Source organism: Rhinatrema bivittatum, chromosome 5 (genome assembly GCF_901001135.1).
Source record: "Rhinatrema bivittatum chromosome 5, aRhiBiv1.1, whole genome shotgun sequence".
NCBI classification, from domain to species: Eukaryota; Metazoa; Chordata; class Amphibia; order Gymnophiona; family Rhinatrematidae; genus Rhinatrema; species Rhinatrema bivittatum.
The window spans coordinates 46,063,294-46,083,109 of record NC_042619.1 but is presented as its reverse complement, the minus strand read 5'-3'; the positions used below and the strand labels follow the sequence as shown (position 1 = coordinate 46,083,109).

The window sequence follows — 19,816 nt, the reverse complement described above, 5'->3', positions numbered from 1 at the left end:
CAGGTTCAAAGATTTTATTTAGTAAAAGGTAATAGACAAAATATACGATGCACAGGATCTGGGAATTCCCTAAAACAAGAGTTTGTTACATCAGGGCCCCACTGAACTAGTTGAGCAGGACCTGAGCAATTCTTGATCATCAGGACATCATTTTCCTTTGCTCCTGTAATTTGATTGTTTTTGTCTTTTTTTTTTTTATTTAAACTTCCACTCAAAAATGCTTGGGATATTTTATTTATTTATTTTATGTTTTTCTATACCGGCATTTGCAATGAATATTGCATCATGTCGGTTTACAATTAACAAGTGTAGAGGGAACAAGAAAGATAAGAAATAATAAATAAAAATAAAATAAATAAATAAAATAAATAAAAAATAAATAATGTATTTTTTGAATACAAAGATATGTTATCTTTGTATTCAAAAAAGGAAAAAGAGGATTAGAAATCCTAAGATGCACTCATGTAAGATTTTAACTCCCCTCCCCCATGCCCTTCCTCAATAAAACAGAAGTAGGTAAAATGTATCATGTCCGTGGAGTCACTTGGTGGTCCTAACGTGCAAGAAGTAAAAATTTCATTTCATTTTTCTTTTTTTTTTTTTTGGGGGGGGTCCCCATGAATTTTGTTTCATTTTAATTTTGTTTTAGTTTAAAAAAAAAAAAAAAAAAAGGTCACCACAACCTTGGCCTAGGGCCCTACACAAGACCCAGGCTTGAAAACCTGGTCCTGATGCTGGGGACTAGGGCTAGGCTGGGACCCAGTCCATAGACTGGATTCTGTCACTGAGGCTGGGTCCTGATGCCTGGGCCTTGGAGCTCTTTTTCAGCTGTCGTCTTTAATTGTATCTGAAATGGCGGTGCCCACTAGGGACACGCTGAAGTTAATTAACTCTGGTGTATGGCAGTTTATTTAAAACTAACGTGAATCAAAATGGCAACCTCTGCTGAAGAGGGAGGCACTGGATTTAATTCTGGTGCATCCCCAGCGGATGCAGCCATTTAAACTATGAAGAAAGAAGATGGCTGAAGGGGACCCCAGAGGCCCAGGTGTCATGATCTGGTCTCTGGAACGGGCCCCGGCCTAGGCTGAGGCCAAAGCATTGGGATCCATCCTCCAGGCTGGGCCTTGGCATTGAACCTAGGTCTTGGCCGAGGCCCTAGCCTCAAGAATCCAGCATTGAACCTTCTCTAAGCTGAGGCTCAAGCTTTGGGACCTGGCCCTCCAGGCTGAGGCCTAGGCATCGGGTCTGCCTGGCCTAGGTTGAAGCCCAGGCAAATGGACCCAGGCCCCCAGCATCGGGCCTGCATTTGGGTTGCTCCGTTAGGTCTTCAATGTAGCAGGTAAGTGGGGACAATTTTTGGGGGTCTTGGCTGAGGCCCTGGTGTTTGGGCCTGGGCCTCGGACAAGATCCCAGTATTGTGCTCGGTTCTAGGCTGTGGCTTTTGCATTGGGCTGCGGCCTATGCCTAGGTGAGGCCCTGGCCCGGGCCTAGGCCCGACTGATCACGTTTTGTTTTGAAAACAAAAAAAGCCCCCCATGAAAACCTACAAAATGTTGTCTCTTTTCAATCATTTTGAGAATGTAATGAGATGAAATTGGAAATTTCATCTCATTTCCTACTTCGTTTCTCCTGAATGCCAATCCCTAATGTGTATCTTAACTCTTCTTTTCCTTCCTTCACTTGCTCTTTGGAAACTCTACATTAATGTTCCTTTCTTACAGCCGCTGCAGTGATTTATGTTTTCATATTAACCTGTTTGCTTGTTTTCAGGATCCCAGGAAAATCATCTTTACCACTGGTAGGTATGTTTGTTTTCTTTTCTTCCTGAAGGAATGTGAGAATGACCAAGATGAAGTTTCCTCATGCAAAATGTGTACCTATGTAGTGAATGCGTTTGCATAATTAATTCTATAAATGGAGGTCTGAATGCTGTTTTGTGTACAGGTTTTTTTCTTATTTGTTATAAAATAAGACCTAATATTGTAGCAAAGATAATACACATAAAAGTATTGAAAGGTTGTAACCATGGTCTCTCTTTCCCCTCCCTCCCCACCCCCACCCGCACACACACACGCTAAAATCTAATCATAACCTATGTGAGCTATTCTTTTCAAGGGAGAACATTCCAGGAATGGGAGGTACAAAAAGGTCTGATTTAGGCAGTGAATCCATGGTGGGTTCCTTCTCCCAAAAGGATGGGTTTTAGGATGATTATAAAAGATGCTTCCCATGAGGCACAGGGAGGAGATGGAATTGTAGGAGCTGTCTTGGAAAGCCAAGGAATCCAAGAGTTCTTAGAGGGTGGTGAGAAGAGCAGTGAAGCTCTCTTGGGATCTGCTGTAGTGGACATAGAGAGGTTGCTTCAGTATCAGTTGTGGCCATCTGGGAGGATTAAAGGGCCCCTTAGTTTTTGGGGACCACCTATTCAGCCTGGGGAAGCCCCACTTCTGAGGACACTGAAGAAAAGAAGTCTGGTCTCTGGTTACAATCTTTTCTTTGGGATCCTAAGGAGGGGACAGGACCTCAGTGGAAGATTATGAATGAGACCTGAGAAGTGAGTAAAAGCTTGCAATTCTGTAAAACAGACTTGAAAGCTGTTTGTTTTTTTCCTCTGGCATGGTTTTTTTTTTTTTTTTTTTAATGGACTGTATGCTGAGTTTTCTCCCTTTTCCTGGATTGTAATTGCTTTCAACTCTGAATAAATTCTTTCATTAGAACTCAATGTGGGTGTAGGCTAAAGTTGTATTTATTTTTTTACTGTGAGACTCTCCTTTGGCCTTAGAGCTCTGTTATGCATGTGCAGTCCTCACTTCCTTGTGCTGCTAGACAGCCAGATAACCTTTGATCCTACTGTAGATAACCAGGTGCACGCCATTCTTAACTTCATCATTGTTTTGTTTGTCTCTCACAACCTTCCAAAGGGTGAGATGGGACTGTGTTGTGTACAGCAGGTGGCCTTTAGTTTATATTCTATGTTTTGTAACCATTCAAAGTAGATTACATTCAAGTACCTCAGGTATTTTCCCTACCCCAGAGGACTGACATTCTAAGCTTGTACTTGTGGCAACAGAGGGTAAAATTGCCTTGCCTAAGGTCACAAGGAGTGTCAGAGGCATTTGAAACCCTGGCTTCTCCTGGTTTGCAGCCTGCCACTAGGCTTTTCCTTCACTTCCAAAGCATTTATTAATGAACAAATATAGCACGGACATTGAAGAAATAGAATCAAGAATAACTGCCCAGATTCTTTGGAACTGTCATAGCTATAATGAGTTTCTCTGGAGTACTTTAGTACAATTTATAAAGAAGCTGGAACTGAAACTGGTGAGAAGTAATGCTTCCCTAAGGGTTTGTAACAGAGAAATCAGTAGGTGCTGCTAACAGGGATGTGCATTCGTTCCCTACGAATTGGGAATCCGCAACGTTATAGGGCCTTATTTGTTGTGTTCGTGGGGAATCAAAACGTATTGCGATTCCCCAAGAATACAACTAATTTTCGCCAAATTATTCGGCCGCCTAGGAGCCAATTTAAACAAACCCCCCACCCTCCTGACCCCCTCCCCCTCAAGACTTACCAAAACTCCCTGATGGTCCAGCGGGGGGTCCAAAAGCCCATCTCCTGCACTCACACCCTTGGCTGCTGGTTTCAAAATGGCGCCGATAGCCTTTGACCTATGATGTCACAGGGGCTACCGGTGCCATTGGTCAGCCCCTGTCACATGGCCATCTGTGCCATCTTGTGCTCCTACCATGCGACGGGCTGACCAATGGCACCAGTAGATCCCTGTGACATAGTAAGGGCAAAGGTATCAGCGCCATTTTGATTACTGGCAGCCGACGGCCCGAGTGCAGGAGATCGCTCCCGGACCCCCGCTGGACCACCAGGGACTTTTGGCAAGTCTTGGGGGGGTCAGGACGGTGGGGGGTTTGTAGTTAGTTTAATTTTAGCGGGGAAACAAATAGGAATTGACGTATAGAACGTATTGGGGGGGCCCTCTTGCCGAATGCAACGTATCTGCCCCCCCGACGAATACGAATCCCGAATGCAACGTATGGTGTCCCTCTGCACATCTCTAGCTGCTAACATAGTTGAGAGCCTTTTTCAAATTGTGGAAAGCCCTTGGGTTTTACGGATGAATTTGAAAGGGAGAAACACTCTGATTAAGGAAATGTAAGATAGGTAGAGACAGATATTCAAAATCCATTTAGATGGATAATTGGAAAGTTATCCATCTAAGTGAAAAACGGTGATATTCATTGCCGAATTTGGCTACATTCTAACTGCATAAATTGAAGGTGGGCTGGAGGCAGGCGGGAAGGATTTCCCTTAGGAGCAAAGTTAGCCGCTTCTCTTATGTGGTTGGTCATGCTGTAGGGCTGTCCTAAAGGGATATATTTATCCACCTAACTTTAAGATAGCCAGGTATATTCCGCGGTGCTGCCACACCGCTGAATATCCCAGTTGTGTGAGCTGGATAGATGTATATGGCTAACTGAACTAGGTGCTCCATGGCTGAATATCGGCCCCATAATGTCCATTCAGAAAGATCAGAACAATCTCATTGCAGCTCTAATTACCTGTGCAAGGTTATATGCCCTCCAGAGCAACAATGGCAAAGAGATGAAAGTAAAGTGCTGTGCTAATGTTTGTTTCAGTTTTTTTGTTTCATAAGTCACAAATGTTTGTTTGAGATGAAAACATTTTTTTCCTTTATATTATTCATTTGTTTTCCATTAAAGTCAATGGGGGAAGCAATTTAGCCTTTTCTGGCCTCCAAAATTGGAATTTTTTAATCAAATCTAATGAAACTTGCGGGTAGACGACATAAGGAAAGTGAAGGGCATTCCAATGCATCAAGACTCTGCCAACCTTTGTACCAAAAGTGGCATGAATAGCCCAAGGACCTGTAATGGGGCAAAACAATACCAGCAGTGTCAGTTCTCCAATGTGCCATGAGAAGAGCAAAGCATCAGAGAGAATTGCCAGAGCATTCCAAGTCTCTCAAGGAGAGGGGTAAAGGGCACCAACAGTAGTGGCATGAACCCACAAGGCAGCATGAGGGAGCAAAGCGGCACCAACTGCGGCATGAATTGGGAACAAATTACCAAAAGTAGCAGGAAAACACCAAGGCAGTGATACTCAAAGCACCAGAAAGAGTGGCATCAAGACCTCAAAGAACCAGAAGAGTTGCAAAGCAGTCGCCCACAGCGGCAAGAGTGCCCCTAGGCTTCAAATGATAGGCAAAGAGCACCAACCAAATTGGTAGAGATCTTAGGCAGGGAGAAGCAAGAGAAAATCCCCGTAGGAGGCCTCATGTTTCCATGCAGTATCATTAGGGGTAGGGCCTTCCCCTTTGTTGTGTATAATCTCGGCACTGTCAGTATCATCTGCTTTCTTCACCTTGCTGGAGGCTAAGATACTACTAATTAGAGGTCCCAAATTCTGTTTAGCCACTAAGTGTTCAATATCCTGTGATTTATGGAGTCCTGGACATCATTTTTCTTCTGAATACGTTTTTGAAAATACTTCCTCTTCTCCAAGATTACTACTTCTGAGGTGATAATGTGCTCCTGATTTTGGATGTTGTACTTCTGCTACCTCTGTGCTTGTCCCTGACCTGCTAACACCAGCCTTAGTTGGCTATCCCACCTTTTGCCCCTGTTTCGAAACAAGAGGAAGAGGGACAGCAGATGATGGCACATGTTTTCTCAATTTTAATTTCTTATGACTTGAGCCAGCTTCCACTCTTGACTTATCTGTGGCTAAAAGTCCCTTAAGATTAGGGGCAAGACTCCCTTTTTTTTCCTCATTGCTACTACTGCTTGTGCTTCTGATAGGCTGGACTGGCTCTCAGGAACACCCAGTCCTCATATAGGCATTGATAGATTACTGTAGTTACCAATCTCACTGCAGCACTTTCTATTGGGCCATAGACTTGAATGGGAAACAAAAATGAGAGTGAAACACTTTTTTTTTTAAATTTAAATTCATAGGCACCCTCCATTCATTTTTAGGATCAACAATTGAAACAAAAATACCCCTTGCATTTTACCCATTCATTCTAAATGAATTGACATCCCTAATGTGCTTTGTATTGTCTCAAAATACATGTTGAGCTATTGCAGGTTCACTTGGAGCTTGGTTCACTCAAATTTGGAAGTAGCAGGCCAAAAGAAAGATGAAAAGGTCCCCATTCCAATGGGGAGCTACAAATTTCAAAACATGAAAATATAAAATGGGTGTCATACTATGCAGTGTCTTTGCCGAACAACCAGTGATACAGCTTCAATAACTTTGAAAAACATATTTTTTAAAAGATTTATGATTACTGTCCCAAAACATATTCAGCAAAATTTAAAAAATATTAAAGGTAACCACTTATCAAAAACATTTTAAAATGATTGCCGTCTCAAAATGTAGCCAGTACAAAATTATTTAAACTGATGACTAGTCTTATGCCAGTGAGGTCCAACCAATGTGAATAACTGTATAAAATGTAACACCTTGAAGATGTTAGGTTGCTATCATCAAACCTCTATCTAAAAAGGTATTAAATATGGGGACAACTTCTATCCAAATTCATAACACTTGTTTGTCCAACACAATGTTACGTGAGGAGACGTTTCCCAACACTAGTATTCTGACAACACACAGTTGCCTGCTCTAGATGTTCATGGAGTCTTATGATGGTGCTGAAAATGCCCTCATACCGTACAAGTGATTTCAGACTGGAAATACAAAATATAGACACCATTTTAATAAAGCTTGCTCATGGCAGGAAAGATACTTTATTTATTATTGGTGTAACACAACTGCCAAAGTCTGTTTGAATCATAACAGCAAGAACTGGTTTCACTATATAGGAAATCACTGCCACTCATATCAGGCAAATGTAATCATTCTTTGAAAAACACTAATTCATTATTAAGACCTGCAGGAGTAATAGTAATGTTCATGTAAAAGTAGGTGACTGTAATCCCTTCCCCACATTGAAATTGGCAAAACTTTGGTAACAGTAAAAAAAAAAACAAACAAAAACCCCCCCCCCCAAAAACAAAAATCCACAACAGAGTAGCCTAAAGATTGACAGTGTGCCACAATAGCTGCCTCTATTCCCTGTGTACTGGGTCAGCTCTGATGTTCAATCATCCGTGTTTGCAGCAACGTTTTGTCAATGTATAAAAGATTATATGGGCATCTCTCTAGATGCACAACTGCTGGAAGAATGTAAAGGATGTCTCTAGCCATCTCTGAGAGAAAAAAAAAAAACTCAACCAGCAAATGACTGATCTCACACAGAGCAACACCTGCATGGCTAATGACCAGTATATGCTGCAGAACTAGTTGAAATGATTGACAGAAAATTGGTGTGAACCAACTTATCACACAAAAAATACACTCTCCGAAAAACAAAAATTTGTGTTTCCTGGAAACATGATAGAACTCAAATTTGTCTTTCTTTTTTGAATGTTAGCAGTTTAGGATTTTTTTTTTTTTTAAATTAAACATTTTATTTATGGGAAAACCTTTTTTTTCCCATTTATAATTATTGATCTTCTTCTTTAGGTTTTCCTTAGTTGAGATATTGTGCTATTTTTGTGTGCCTTGTTTTTTTTAATGACAATGGGCCATGCTAGCCTTGCTGATGCAGTAGGATTCGCTTTCTGTTTTACAGTTCCAGGACTTACTGGCGTCCTCATGGTGTTGGTGCTGTTTCTCATGTGTACAGCCTCCACATATTCAATCAGGTAAGAGAGAACCAGGTTGCTATGCTGAGCCCTCTTACTACAGCAATCTCTTCTTGTGCAGAATGGGTGAAAAAAAAAATGCTGAGATGCAGCCTGCAGGTGATATTTATTAAACCTAGAAACTCAAAGGTCTAATTTCTCCTCCCGTCTGTTGCATTGACTGGAGAATTTAGGCCAGAAGTACCATACATTTGTCTTTTAGACAGAAGATGAAGAAAACCCTTTAGTACAACCTGGCTTATGCCCTTAATATCATAGCAAATATTAAAATAAACCTGAATCTTGTGAGTTTTCTTATTGTTTCCCTACAGAAAAATATACGTAGAGAGAGATTACAATTAATGCACTTTTTAAAAATTTTTTGTATTAAAAAATGATTGCAGATGAAACATGCTGGTGCCACCTGAAGCAATGTGTAAAATATTTGAGAGAGATACACACAAAATGCAAGATCAAACTAGGGAGAAAAATGTTATAACTACTACCAAAATAGACTTTTTTTATTTCAATAAATATTTGACATATTTGGAAAACTGGTTATAGCAGAGTAGTTGTAATGTGATAGAAAGTAATTTTTCAAGGTGGATCCTGCATGTTCTAGAAAGAAACGGGGTTTTTTTATACTCATAGGCTGCAGTAATTAACTGTAACCTAACGCACTAATAAAAAGAGGCAAATTACATTTTGTTTGAAAATAAATGAACTCCATATGACTGTTTCGCAGCCAATAAATGTGTTCTTTGGCACAAGATATTAAGAAGGCCACAATAACGCAAAGCAAATATTTATGTGTTTTCTTAGTGATGTGAAATGATACTTTGTAAATGCTACTTTTATTACTGGAAGTATATAGCAGTCCCAAACTGACCAGGCATATCTGCTTGGTAATGGCTCTTTGTTCGGTTAACAATCTGTACACTTATTTGTGGTCCAACAGTTTTTCTCCTCCTTTTGGATTTTCAGCTCAGTAGGAACTGGCCTCTGTTGGCATCAAGAATGTTGATTTGCAACAATTCCTGGATTTTTCCCCTAATCTAGGCATGCCCTAAACTCCCCCTGCGCGCACCGAGCCTATGTTGAATAGGCTCGGCGGCACACGCGTAAGTCCCGGGGCTTTCCTGTGGGGGCGTGTCGGGGCCGTGCTTCATCTGGGGGCAGGGCCGCGGGCGTGGTTCCGGCCGGGGGGCGTTTCGGGGGCGTGGCCGAGGCCTCCGAAACTGCTCCCGGGCCAGGAAATCGCGTGCCAGTGGCCGGCCCGGCGTGCGCAAGTTACGCCTGCCTTCGGCAGGCTTAACTTTACCAACAAAGGTAGTTGGGGGGGGGGGTGTTATATAGGGCTGGGAGGGGTGGGTAAGGGAGGGGAAGGTGCAGGCAGGTGGAAGGGAATGGAGGCAGGCTGCGCGGCTCGGCGCGCGCAGGCTGCCGATTTTTGCGCAGCCTTGCGCGTGCCGACCCTGGATTTTAAAAGATACACGCAGCTATGTGCATATCTAGTAAAATCTGGCGTACTTTTGTTTGCGCCGGTCGCGCGAACAAAAGTACGCGCGGGCGCAGTTTTTTAAATCTACCCCTATATCTCCTTCCCAACTCAGTACGGTCATTGCAGTGAACCATCCTTGATCTAGGCCATGCACCAGGGTTCCATCTGGAACCCTGCAATCATGGGCCCTAAATGGGATACCCTCCTCAACAGCCTTTGTAACATACCCAGGAACCTGGGGGACAAGCGTCCTGGCACATGAATCAAATTGAGGTCATCCACAAGGCAGAAATAAGACCCCATTGACACTTTACAAGTGACAGCACTAAAAAACTACTGATATTTCTATTTTATTACTTAAAAAAGCCCGAGTAGCTTGTTTTTATGTTTTGGACTGGCAACTTCCTCTGTTCCTTTGGGGTTTCCTGCTTAATCAAAACTTGCCTCTGTTTTTGCTGGGTAGACATGAGTTCTCATTTGCAACTACTTATGGTTTTCCTAATTTTTAATCCTCACCCTCCCATCTTCATCTGCCATGTCAGCAACAGTCCTTGACTGGAGAACACAGACTGCAAGCCAGCAAGTGTACCCCCGGGTCTGACCACTAGGTGTCATTGTTGCACAGTGATTGAGGTTCCCTTCCCCTGCGGACTATGAATGCTGCTTCTGTAGAATCCCCAGCCCTGGCTGGCTGGCCTCAAAGAAGCTCATCTTGGGAATTAATTTCAGATCTTCCACATTACTATGAAGCCAGCAGACCAACCCCAACAGCCTCAATATCTTAGTTGTTCTAAATATCAAGTTGATCTTTTTCTTGCCTCTCTTTCTTACTTTGTCTTTTTCCCAGGCCTGTTTTTTTTTGTTTTTTTTTTTTTAAATGTTTAAACTGTTTATTGAAAGAAGCAAATAAATGCCTAACATGAATTGATTCCTTATGCATATCACATAGAGTAGGAAACAATTGCAACCAAGTATTACATTTAACAATTTTCTCCCTCCCCCATTTCATATTCAAAATCAATTTCTCATATTTTCACATTAGTTTGCAATATAATGTGCTCAGCTTTTTTTATGAGCAGTCACACTGTTAAAAATCTGATCTTCTGAGGTCAATTTTTAGCTATCTATCCTGAATTTAATTTTTTGGATGACACTAACATAGATCTCTGAGAATAATTTTAAATGATTATTTGCTTATGTATTATGATTATTTAGTGTCCTATCCAAGATGCCTCCTAAATTAAAAAAAAAAAAAAAAAAAAGTAAACTAGAATAGAACTAGGATAGAATTATATTAAATTATACATAATTAAAGGGAACCTGAACTGAGGATGCCAGGAGCACCAGCTGTAGACTAAGAAACATAGAAATGACGGCAGAAGAAGACCAAATGGTCCCTCCAGTCTACCCAGCAAGCTTTCACACTTTTTTTTTCATACTTTTCTGTTACTCTTGTCCCTGTAAATAACTTTTTTGGTTCTATTTCCTTTCCACACCCGCCATCGTATATAGCAGTGCTGGAGCTGCATCTGAGTGAAATATCCAGCTAATTGGTTTGGGGTAGTACCCGCTGTAATAAGCCAGCTTCTCCCACGCTTGTTTATCCAGCCTGTGAATTCAGTCTTTATTGGTTGTTTGACTATAAATCCTCCTTTCATTCCCCTTGCCGTTGAAGCAGTGGGCTGCGCTTGAAATGTATTCTAAGTGAAGTATCAGGCTTGATTTGGGGTAGTAACCGCTGTAACAAGCAAGCTACACCCATGCTTTTTGTTCTACCCAGACTATGTAATTCAGTCCTTGTTGGTAGATGTCTGAATATAAAACATCTTTTCTTCATTCCCCCTGCCATTGAAGCAGAGAGCTATGCTGGATATGCATTGAACGTGAAGTATCTGGCATTTTTGGTTTGGGAAGTAACCGCCGTAACAAGCAAGCTACTCCCCTGCTTTTATGTGGATGCAAGTCCTTTTTTCCACATTTCCTCTTGCCGTTGAAGCATAGAGCAATGTTGGAGTCACATTAACCGTGTGTATATTTATTGAATAAGGATATTCATCTCCAGGTAGTAGCCATCATTCCCGCAAGCCACCCCGATCTTCTCTTCATTCACATCCTCTAGACTTTATTGATCCACAGTATTTATCCCACGCCTCTTTGAAATCCTTCACAATTTTGGTCTTCCCCACTTCCTCCGGAAGGGCATTCCAGGCATCCACCACCCTCTCTGTGAAGAAATACTTCCCGACATTGGTTCTGAGTCTTCCTCCCTGGAGTTTTAAATCGTGACTCTTGGTTCTGCTGATTGTTTTGCAACGGAAAAGGTTTGTCGTTGTCTCCCCTTTGCACCTTACAAACATAAGGTACAGAGGGGAGAGTTTTGGATGCTAGGGGACATCTTATTCCACAGAGCATGAGTAGGGAAAAAGCACAGAAAATGGATGCAACTTTGTGGGTTTATGGGGCCGTGAGAAGGGGTACAAGGACCAAGAGAAAAATGAGCAAGCAGCAAAAGTCCACTGCTTATTCCTGGGGATAAGTAGCTTGGAATCTATTTACCCCTTGGGATACTACCAGATACTTGTGATCTGGATGATGGATCTTGGTCTTACCCAGTATGGCAAATCTTATGCTCTTATGTAAAGAATGAGAACTGAGAGACCAGGAACAACCAAATCAGTTATACATTTATAAGCTAGAACCAGGAGGTGAATTGGAAACATTTGAGCGATACAGTTTCCAGTGAAACTTATTACTCTCATTAACATAAGTGCTATGCTGGTTCAGAAGCAATGGTCCATCAAGCCTGGCATCTTCTTTCTGATAGTGGCCAATCCAGGTCTCTTGGAAGTACCTGGAAGATCACCTCCCTGTGTTCATTTCCCAATGTGGGTGGTGGCGTTCCCCATGTCTGCCAATCTAATAAATGTTAATGGATCTATTCTCCAGAAACTCGTTGAATCTTTTTCTAACTATGATATTAATTTTGACCACAGTCTCTGGCAACATTTTCCAGAGCTTGTGCATTGATTGAAAAATGACTTTCTCTAACTGGTTTTAAATCTATCAGTTGGTTTCATGGCGTGCGCCTAATACTATTATTAACTTGTTCCTCATCATTCATGATTTTATAAACGTCTATTATATTCCCTGTCAAGTCTTCTCCAAGTTGATGTGCCCTAACCTTTTTTAGCTTTTCTTCATAAGGCATTTGTTCCATCCCCTTTATCATTTTTTGTTGCCCCTCTCTGTACTTTTTCTAGGTCTCTCATCTTTTTGGGATAGGGTAACCAGGACTGCGCACAGTACCCAAGGTGTAGTCTCACCATAGATCTATATAGAAATTTATTCTCCATACGTTTCTGAATAACCCCTAACATTCTATTTGCTTTTTTGGCTGCTGCCTCATGCTGATCTGAGGATTTCAATGTATTGGCCACAATTACTCTAAGATCCTTTTTTTTGGGCGGTGCCAGCTAATGTGGAATCCAGCTTCGTGTTTCTATACTTGGGATTATGTTTCTCTATGTGCATCATTTTGCATTTGTCCATGTTAAATATCATCATCATTCCATTTAGATGCCCAGTTCCCCAATTTAGTAAGGTCCTCCTGCAGTTCATCCTAATCTGTTTGTCTTATAACTATTTTTGAATATTTTCGACTCCTCTGCAGATTTCATCATTTTACTTGTTGCTTCCTTTTTCTGCAGTTTATTTTCTTTAGGATTTAACACCTGCTTACAGGAGTTCTCCATTTCCCTACTTCTCTAACCTGAACCACAGATCCTGAATGGAAGCTATTCCTGTAACATTGCTCGGTCTCCCCGCCTCTTCTACTAAACCTCTACAGATGCTGCAAAACGCAGCAGCCAGGATCCTTACTAACACACGTCGTAAGGACCACATCACACCAATACTAAAAATCCTACACTGGCTACCCATCCACTATAGAATACTCTTCAAGACTCTTACCATCATTCACAAATCTGTCTACCAGCAATCCTCACTCCAACTTTCCAACCCTCTCGAACTCCATGCTTCCGCAAGGCCAATTAGATCCGCATACAAAGGCTCTCTCCAGGCCCCCCCAAACAAATCTGCGGTTCACAGCTCCATTCATAAATGAGCACTATCCACAGCGGGACCTCTCCATTGGAACTCACTACCCCCAGATCTATGCCAGGAACAATGCCATCTCTCCTTCAGAAAGAAACTGAAAACCTGGCAGTTCGCTCAAGCATACTGCTGAAGGAACATTCGATCAACCTGTACTGACTCTCTCACCCACCCCTTTTACCTTCCCACCCGTTCCCTATCACCTCCGTCTCTCCGCACCGGTCCCTGCCCTTCCCTTGCCCCCTCGATTACCTCCTCTGATCCTTCACCCTCTGGAATTTATGCTAGAAACTACGTAGGACAAATTTCCCATCGAAATTCAGATACTCTGTTTATCAATTGTTCGCTGCCTATTTTGTTACATTACTCTCCAATTGTACTCGTTTGAACTTCTTCTTCTCTTTTAATGCCCATGTTTATGCTCCGTTTTTTGTAACTTTGCCTTCTATATCGATATTAATTGGTTTTCCCCCTAGTTCTATTGTAAACCGGTACGATAAGACTTGGTCTTGAGCATCGGTATATTAAAAGAATTTAAATAAATAAATAAATAACATATGTGGCTCCTGGACAGGCTCCACCAATGTTTGGAGCACTGCAGGGAAGGGAATATTTATTATTTATTTAAAATCTTTTATATTCAGTTTATATCAAAATTATGTGCTAAATAAATTACAACATTAACATAAAAACAATAAATTAGTCCATTTAAAAATAAATACAATTTTCACAGTATAATAAAAATAGCACTACATGAGAAATCATAATACACAATGATCTGATATGTCATGATATATCAAAAGCCCATCTGAAAAGTTCAGCCTTCAGAAATCTCCTAAACTGTTTAGATCATCGATCAAATGCAATTCTAGTGGCAAGGTATTCCACAAACCAGAAGCAGAAAAGGATCTTTGATGCATTTCATTTAAATGTAACATCTTAATCATTGGAATTGCTAGCACATTTTGATTTAAAGACCTTAAATTTCACTTACGAACATAATTTTGTAAAAGGTTTAACATAACTTGGTGCATCATTCTTCAAACATTTATATACTAATGTAATGATTTTAAATTGGATTCTATACTCAGTTGGTAACCAATGAAGTTCTTTCAGGAATGGGCAAATGTATTCACGCGATGAGAACCAACTATCAATCGAGCTACAGAAATTCTGTAAGATCTGCAATGCTCGCAGACTACTACCAGGAAGACTGACAAATAATGAATTACAATAAACTATAGTACTGATCACAAAGGCATGGACAATCTTATCTAAAATGGAATAGGGGTAATTATCAAATTTCCATATTTAAAAAAAAAAAACAACTTTCAATTTAAAAGCTATTTAATCCTTTTCATGAAGATTAGGTCCTACTTAAGGTCTTTTTCTATAGACGTAAACTAGGGAATTGGGCCCTTTGTGGTATTTGTTTGCCCTTGGGACATATGTCGACCTAGCTGAAGTTTGAAAAGCCTCTTTGATTTGTTGCAACCAAATTGACCATTTTAATAAACTTTAAGCCCCTTTTCATCTCTGGGTTAGTTAAACATTCTGAAAGCATTATCAACTGGACCTAAATTCACTCATAACGACATGATTTAACATTCTTAATGGGGATTACTGAATAATTTGGTTTTCAAAGTGAATTTCACACATTTGTTGAAATTTTTCAGTAAAAAATAATTGATTAAAATTGTCCCCAAAAATGTTTTGCATAGGTTTTATAGTTATTTAGTAAGATATTTAGCGTTTTGTTCTCAATAGTTAGGGAATAGCGGCTGCCTCATGCAGAAGGTAGAGGCTCCAGATCGTTCGAGCCCCTTCGAAATATGCTCTTGCCTAGACATTTTACTTTCTCGCCATCCCCAGCGGGGTGGGCTGTGATACTAATTCTATTGGGAAATAGGGTTTAATTGAAGTTTATCAAATTTTTGTGAAGAAATCAAATATTTCAATTTAGATTCATGTTCAGTTCATTTATAAATGCAATTATCCCTTCTTATCATAGGACTGTCCCAGTCATGGTGGTAATCCCATGTGCTTCCCAGTGTTGGTGGAACTGCCTTTTACTGTTGCCTCCTGTGTGAAAACCTCTTGGGATCTCCCCTGTATGAGCCTAGTAAAGAAATTTTGTAAAGAGTGTAGGCAGGGAGCATATCACTTCACTACAGCACTCCTGTGTAGTGGCTGTACTGATAGGCTGTACTGATAGGCTCCTGCCTGTTAAGTGCAGGTATGTTCAGAGATGAGAGTGGCATTTTGAGATAATTTTGAAGGAGTAGGGAGTTATTCTGTTCTTGTGTTTTTCTCTATTTTTGATGCTAACCCTCTGAATGTTTGAGGGGTCCATGTCGGGGGACTTGCTTTAAAACAATCCTTGTTACTAAGAAGCAGAGGAGCTGCCATGTTTAATAATATTTGCATTATAATTGCTTCTAAATCTAAGGACTGCGTATATTTTCTCTGCATCTCTGTTTGATGTGAGGACCAGGGGGCATGCCATGAAGTTAGCAAGTTAGCTCATTTAAACCAAATTAAAAAAAATATATATTTTTCACTCAACGCATAGTTAAGCTCTGGAATTCATTGCCAGAGGATGTGGTTACAGCATTTACTGTAACTGGGTTTAAAAAAGGTTTGGATAAATTCCTAGAGAAAAAAATCCATAAACTGCTATTAATCAATAAGGAATAGTAGCTTGTGATTTATCTAATGTTTGGGTACTTGCTAGGTACTTGTGACTTGGCTTGGTCACTGTTGGAAACAGGATACTGGGCTTGATGGACCCTTGGTCTGACCTAGTATGGCATATCTTATAGAGATGTGATTCGGCCTTTGTTATTGGCCCGCCGCCGGAAACAAAAATCCCAAACCCACCTCAACCCTTCAAATGTAATTAATTACAACCCTCCCAACCCCCCCCCACCCATAAACTTGCCTAAAGTCTCTGGTGGTCCAGCAGGGGTCCCGGGAGCGATCTCCCACTCTCGGGCCATCGGCTGCCAGTAATCAAAATGGCGCCAATGGCCCTTTGCCCTTACCATGTGACAGGGGCAACCGGTGCCATTGACTGGCCTCTGTCACATGGTAGGAGCAATGGATGGCCAGCACCATCTTAAAAAATGGGTCCCAAGAGGGGAAGATCACTCCCAGGACCCCGCTGGACGACCAGGGACTTTCGGCAAGTCTTGGTGGGGGGGGGGGGGTTGGGCAAGTCTTGGGGGGGGGGTGAGAGGTTGCAATTAATAAAATTTGAAGGTTTGGGGTGGGTTTGGGGGTTTATTTTTTTTATGTGCCCTTTCTCCCCTCCCCCCCCAAAAAAAATGATAGGAAAACCCATGAAATTTCATGTGGTTTTCTTATTTCGTCGGCCCCCCCAAACACAATGAAATAGGAAATATAGACGCTATTTCCTATTTTTTTGCAAACTAACGCACATCCCTAATATCTTATAGTAATGTGGTATCCCTTACAACAACAAATTGGAAGCAGATTTCAATGATATACAAACTCTTCAACTTGCTTCAGTGATTAACTGAAATTCCTTGTCAAGAAGGATTGAACAACTGGAAAATTACTCAAGGCATTTGATTCTTCATTTCCTAAATTTCCACAAGATTTTTGGGGAAATTACTGATATTACTTAAAAAAAAATAATTCCTTGAGGTTCTAAAACTTGATTCTGAGCATTTGCTTTCTATTATCAAGTTCTTTCCATTCTGGTAATGCTAATGTTCAATTTCAGTCTGGGTTTCCTAATTTTGACAAATTTCTTAGAGTTCTTCACCTGAAATTTTGGAATGTGCTACTATGTTGGTTACATTTATATCATCTCAAGATGTTAGTGTTTTGTGTATATACTTTAGAAATATATCCTCGCTTTTTTTTTATGATCGGTTGGTGCATTTCCTGATATGTCGTGTAACGAGAGAAGAGCGTTTCTTTCATATCGGCAGGAGACTCTTTCTTTAGGTTGTTCCTTATCTCTATTATTCTTGCAAATGTTTTCATACAGATTGTTAATTTTTTTTTTTTTTTGCTCCTGAGCAACTGAGAGCATTTTTAGACTCCAACAAGTCATCAGCTTCTCCAGTGTCAATTTAGAGGTGTTGGGTGTACATATTATATGGTTGGGTTGCATGCTATGCATGTCTTTCTTATTTTTTCTTTACTAATTTTTCTCCTGTTCATTTCCAGATCCTCCTCTTGTTGATTTTATTATGTAATGATAAAGGCAATATTAAGGATTATATGTGGTCTTTGAGCCTTTAATATTTTTTTCTTTGTACTTTGTCCATGTATTTCCAATACAAAGATGATTCTTTGTATAAATATATGAAAATCCATTAAAAAAACCCTCTTAAAAATCCATGAAACCCGAGAAATGTGGAAGATGATCACCAAAGAGGACCCATGGGATCCCTGTGCAGATGTGACTTAAACTGAGAAAAGTGAGAGATTTAAAGAAAAAATGTTAGTGAATAGGAAGAAGGGAAAGGCTATTTAAGAATAAAATGGGGATAATGATGAACATAGCTGTGAGAAAATTGCTGATACCAATAAAAGATATTTCAGGGTCAGACTTAAAATGTACCATTTAAATAATTAGCCCAATTAAACCTCTGTGATCAGCCTCAAAGCTATCTGATGAAACCACCATGGCAACCGGTACTGAGACTGAAGCCATAACCCGGGATACCTAGCAATGGCTTTCTCAGACGACAGGTGAAGAGGCAGGGGCTGTGTCATAAAGGTCGAAGCACAGGTAAATATGTGAAAATTGAAATAGAGCCAACAAATAGTAAGATTAACAAAAAGTAAGTACCATTAATATCTGAAAATCCAGATAAGAAACAAAAGCATCAGGTGCCATTTAAAGTGTATATCACTTAACGCCTGGAACTATCTCCTCAGATGACAGTAGCAAGAGCAATGATCTCCATGGATGAAAAATGGTGTGAAAGTTTAGAACAGTGAGCAGTAGCCTGGTGAGATTTGATGTGAGCAAAAGCACATTGCTGTAGCTCATCAATAAAGCCTATAAAGTGTTAAAAAAAAAAAATAGGGCAGTGGGAAAACAAGATGTAAGAGAGACAAGTAAAGACTAAAATATAGCTGACTCATGAGTATTCTTGTCAGCTTAGACAGATTGTTGACTGAAAAACATCAGACTGTTCAGGAGTTCTAACCAATTGTAAATTGGCTACACGTGTGTATAGAAAAGAAAGATACAAAGTATCACTGTAATGTGGGGACTGCTATATACATAATATTTGAAAGCAATTCTAAAAGACAAGTGTCAAGTCACTTCTGGCAAGACTTAATCTTAGACTACGTTGGAAAGCTCATCAACATAATGCCATGGGTAGCCTTTCAGGTACAATGAAAAGAGACTCATAGCTTGAAAGTATTGATTGAATGCAGCAACTACATAAGAACATAAGAAAATGCCATACTGGGTCAGACCAAGGGTCCATCAAGCCCAGCATCCTGTTTCCAACAGTGGCCAATCCAGGCCACAAGAACCTGGCAAGTACCCAAAAACTAAGTCTATTCCATGTAACCATTGCTAATGGCAGTGGCTATTCTCTAAGTGAACTTAATAGCAGGTAATGGACTTCTCCTCCAAGAACTTATCCAATCCTTTTTTAAACACAGCTATACTAACTGCACGAACCACATTCTCTGGCAACAAATTCCAGAGTTTAATTGTGCGTTGAGTAAAAAAGAACTTTCTCCGATTAGTTTTAAATGTGCCCCATGCTAACTTCATGGAGTGCCCCCTAGTCTTTCTACTATCCGAAAGAGTAAATAACCGATTCACATCTACCCGTTCTAGACCTCTCATGATTTTAAACACCTCTATCATATCCCCCCTCAGTCGTCTCTTCTCCAAGCTGAAAAGTCCTAACCTCTTTAGTCTTTCCTCATAGGGGAGTTGTTCCATTCCCTTTATCATTTTGGTAACCCTTCTCTGTACCTTCTCCATCGCAATTATATCTTTTTTGAGATGCGGCGACCAGAATTGTACACAGTATTCAAGGTGTGGTCTCACCATGGAGCGATAAAGAGGCATTATGACATTTTCCGTTTTATTCATCATTCCTTTTCTAATAATTCCCAACATTCTGTTTGCTTTTTTGACTGCCGCAGCACACTGCACCGACGATCTCAATGTGTTGTCCACTATGACACCTAGATCTCTTTCTTGGGTTGTAGCACCTAATATGGAACCCAACATTGTGTAACTATAGCATGGGTTATTTTTCCCTATATGCATCACCTTGCACTTATCCACATTAAATTTCATCTGCCATTTGGATGCCCAATTTTCCAGTCTCACAAGGTCTTCCTGCAATTTATCACAATCTGCTTGTGATTTAACTACTCTGAACAATTTTGTGTCATCTGCAAATTTGATTATCTCACTCGTCGTATTTCTTTCCAGATCATTTATAAATATATTGAAAA

The 19,816-nt window shown here is 40.5% G+C and overlaps 1 protein-coding gene across 2 annotated transcripts in view; it reads left to right on the top strand.

The window, feature by feature from the left end:
- NOX4 (NADPH oxidase 4) overlaps window positions 1–19,816 on the top strand; it is a 318,054-nt gene that overhangs the window by 43,037 nt on the left and 255,201 nt on the right. For both annotated transcript variants that reach the window (XM_029602293.1, XM_029602294.1), the window contains exons 6-7: window positions 1,774–1,801; window positions 7,677–7,749. In XM_029602293.1, the coding sequence (XP_029458153.1) occupies window positions 1,774–1,801; window positions 7,677–7,749 (101 nt within the window). The remainder of the gene's footprint in view (window positions 1–1,773; window positions 1,802–7,676; window positions 7,750–19,816) is intronic.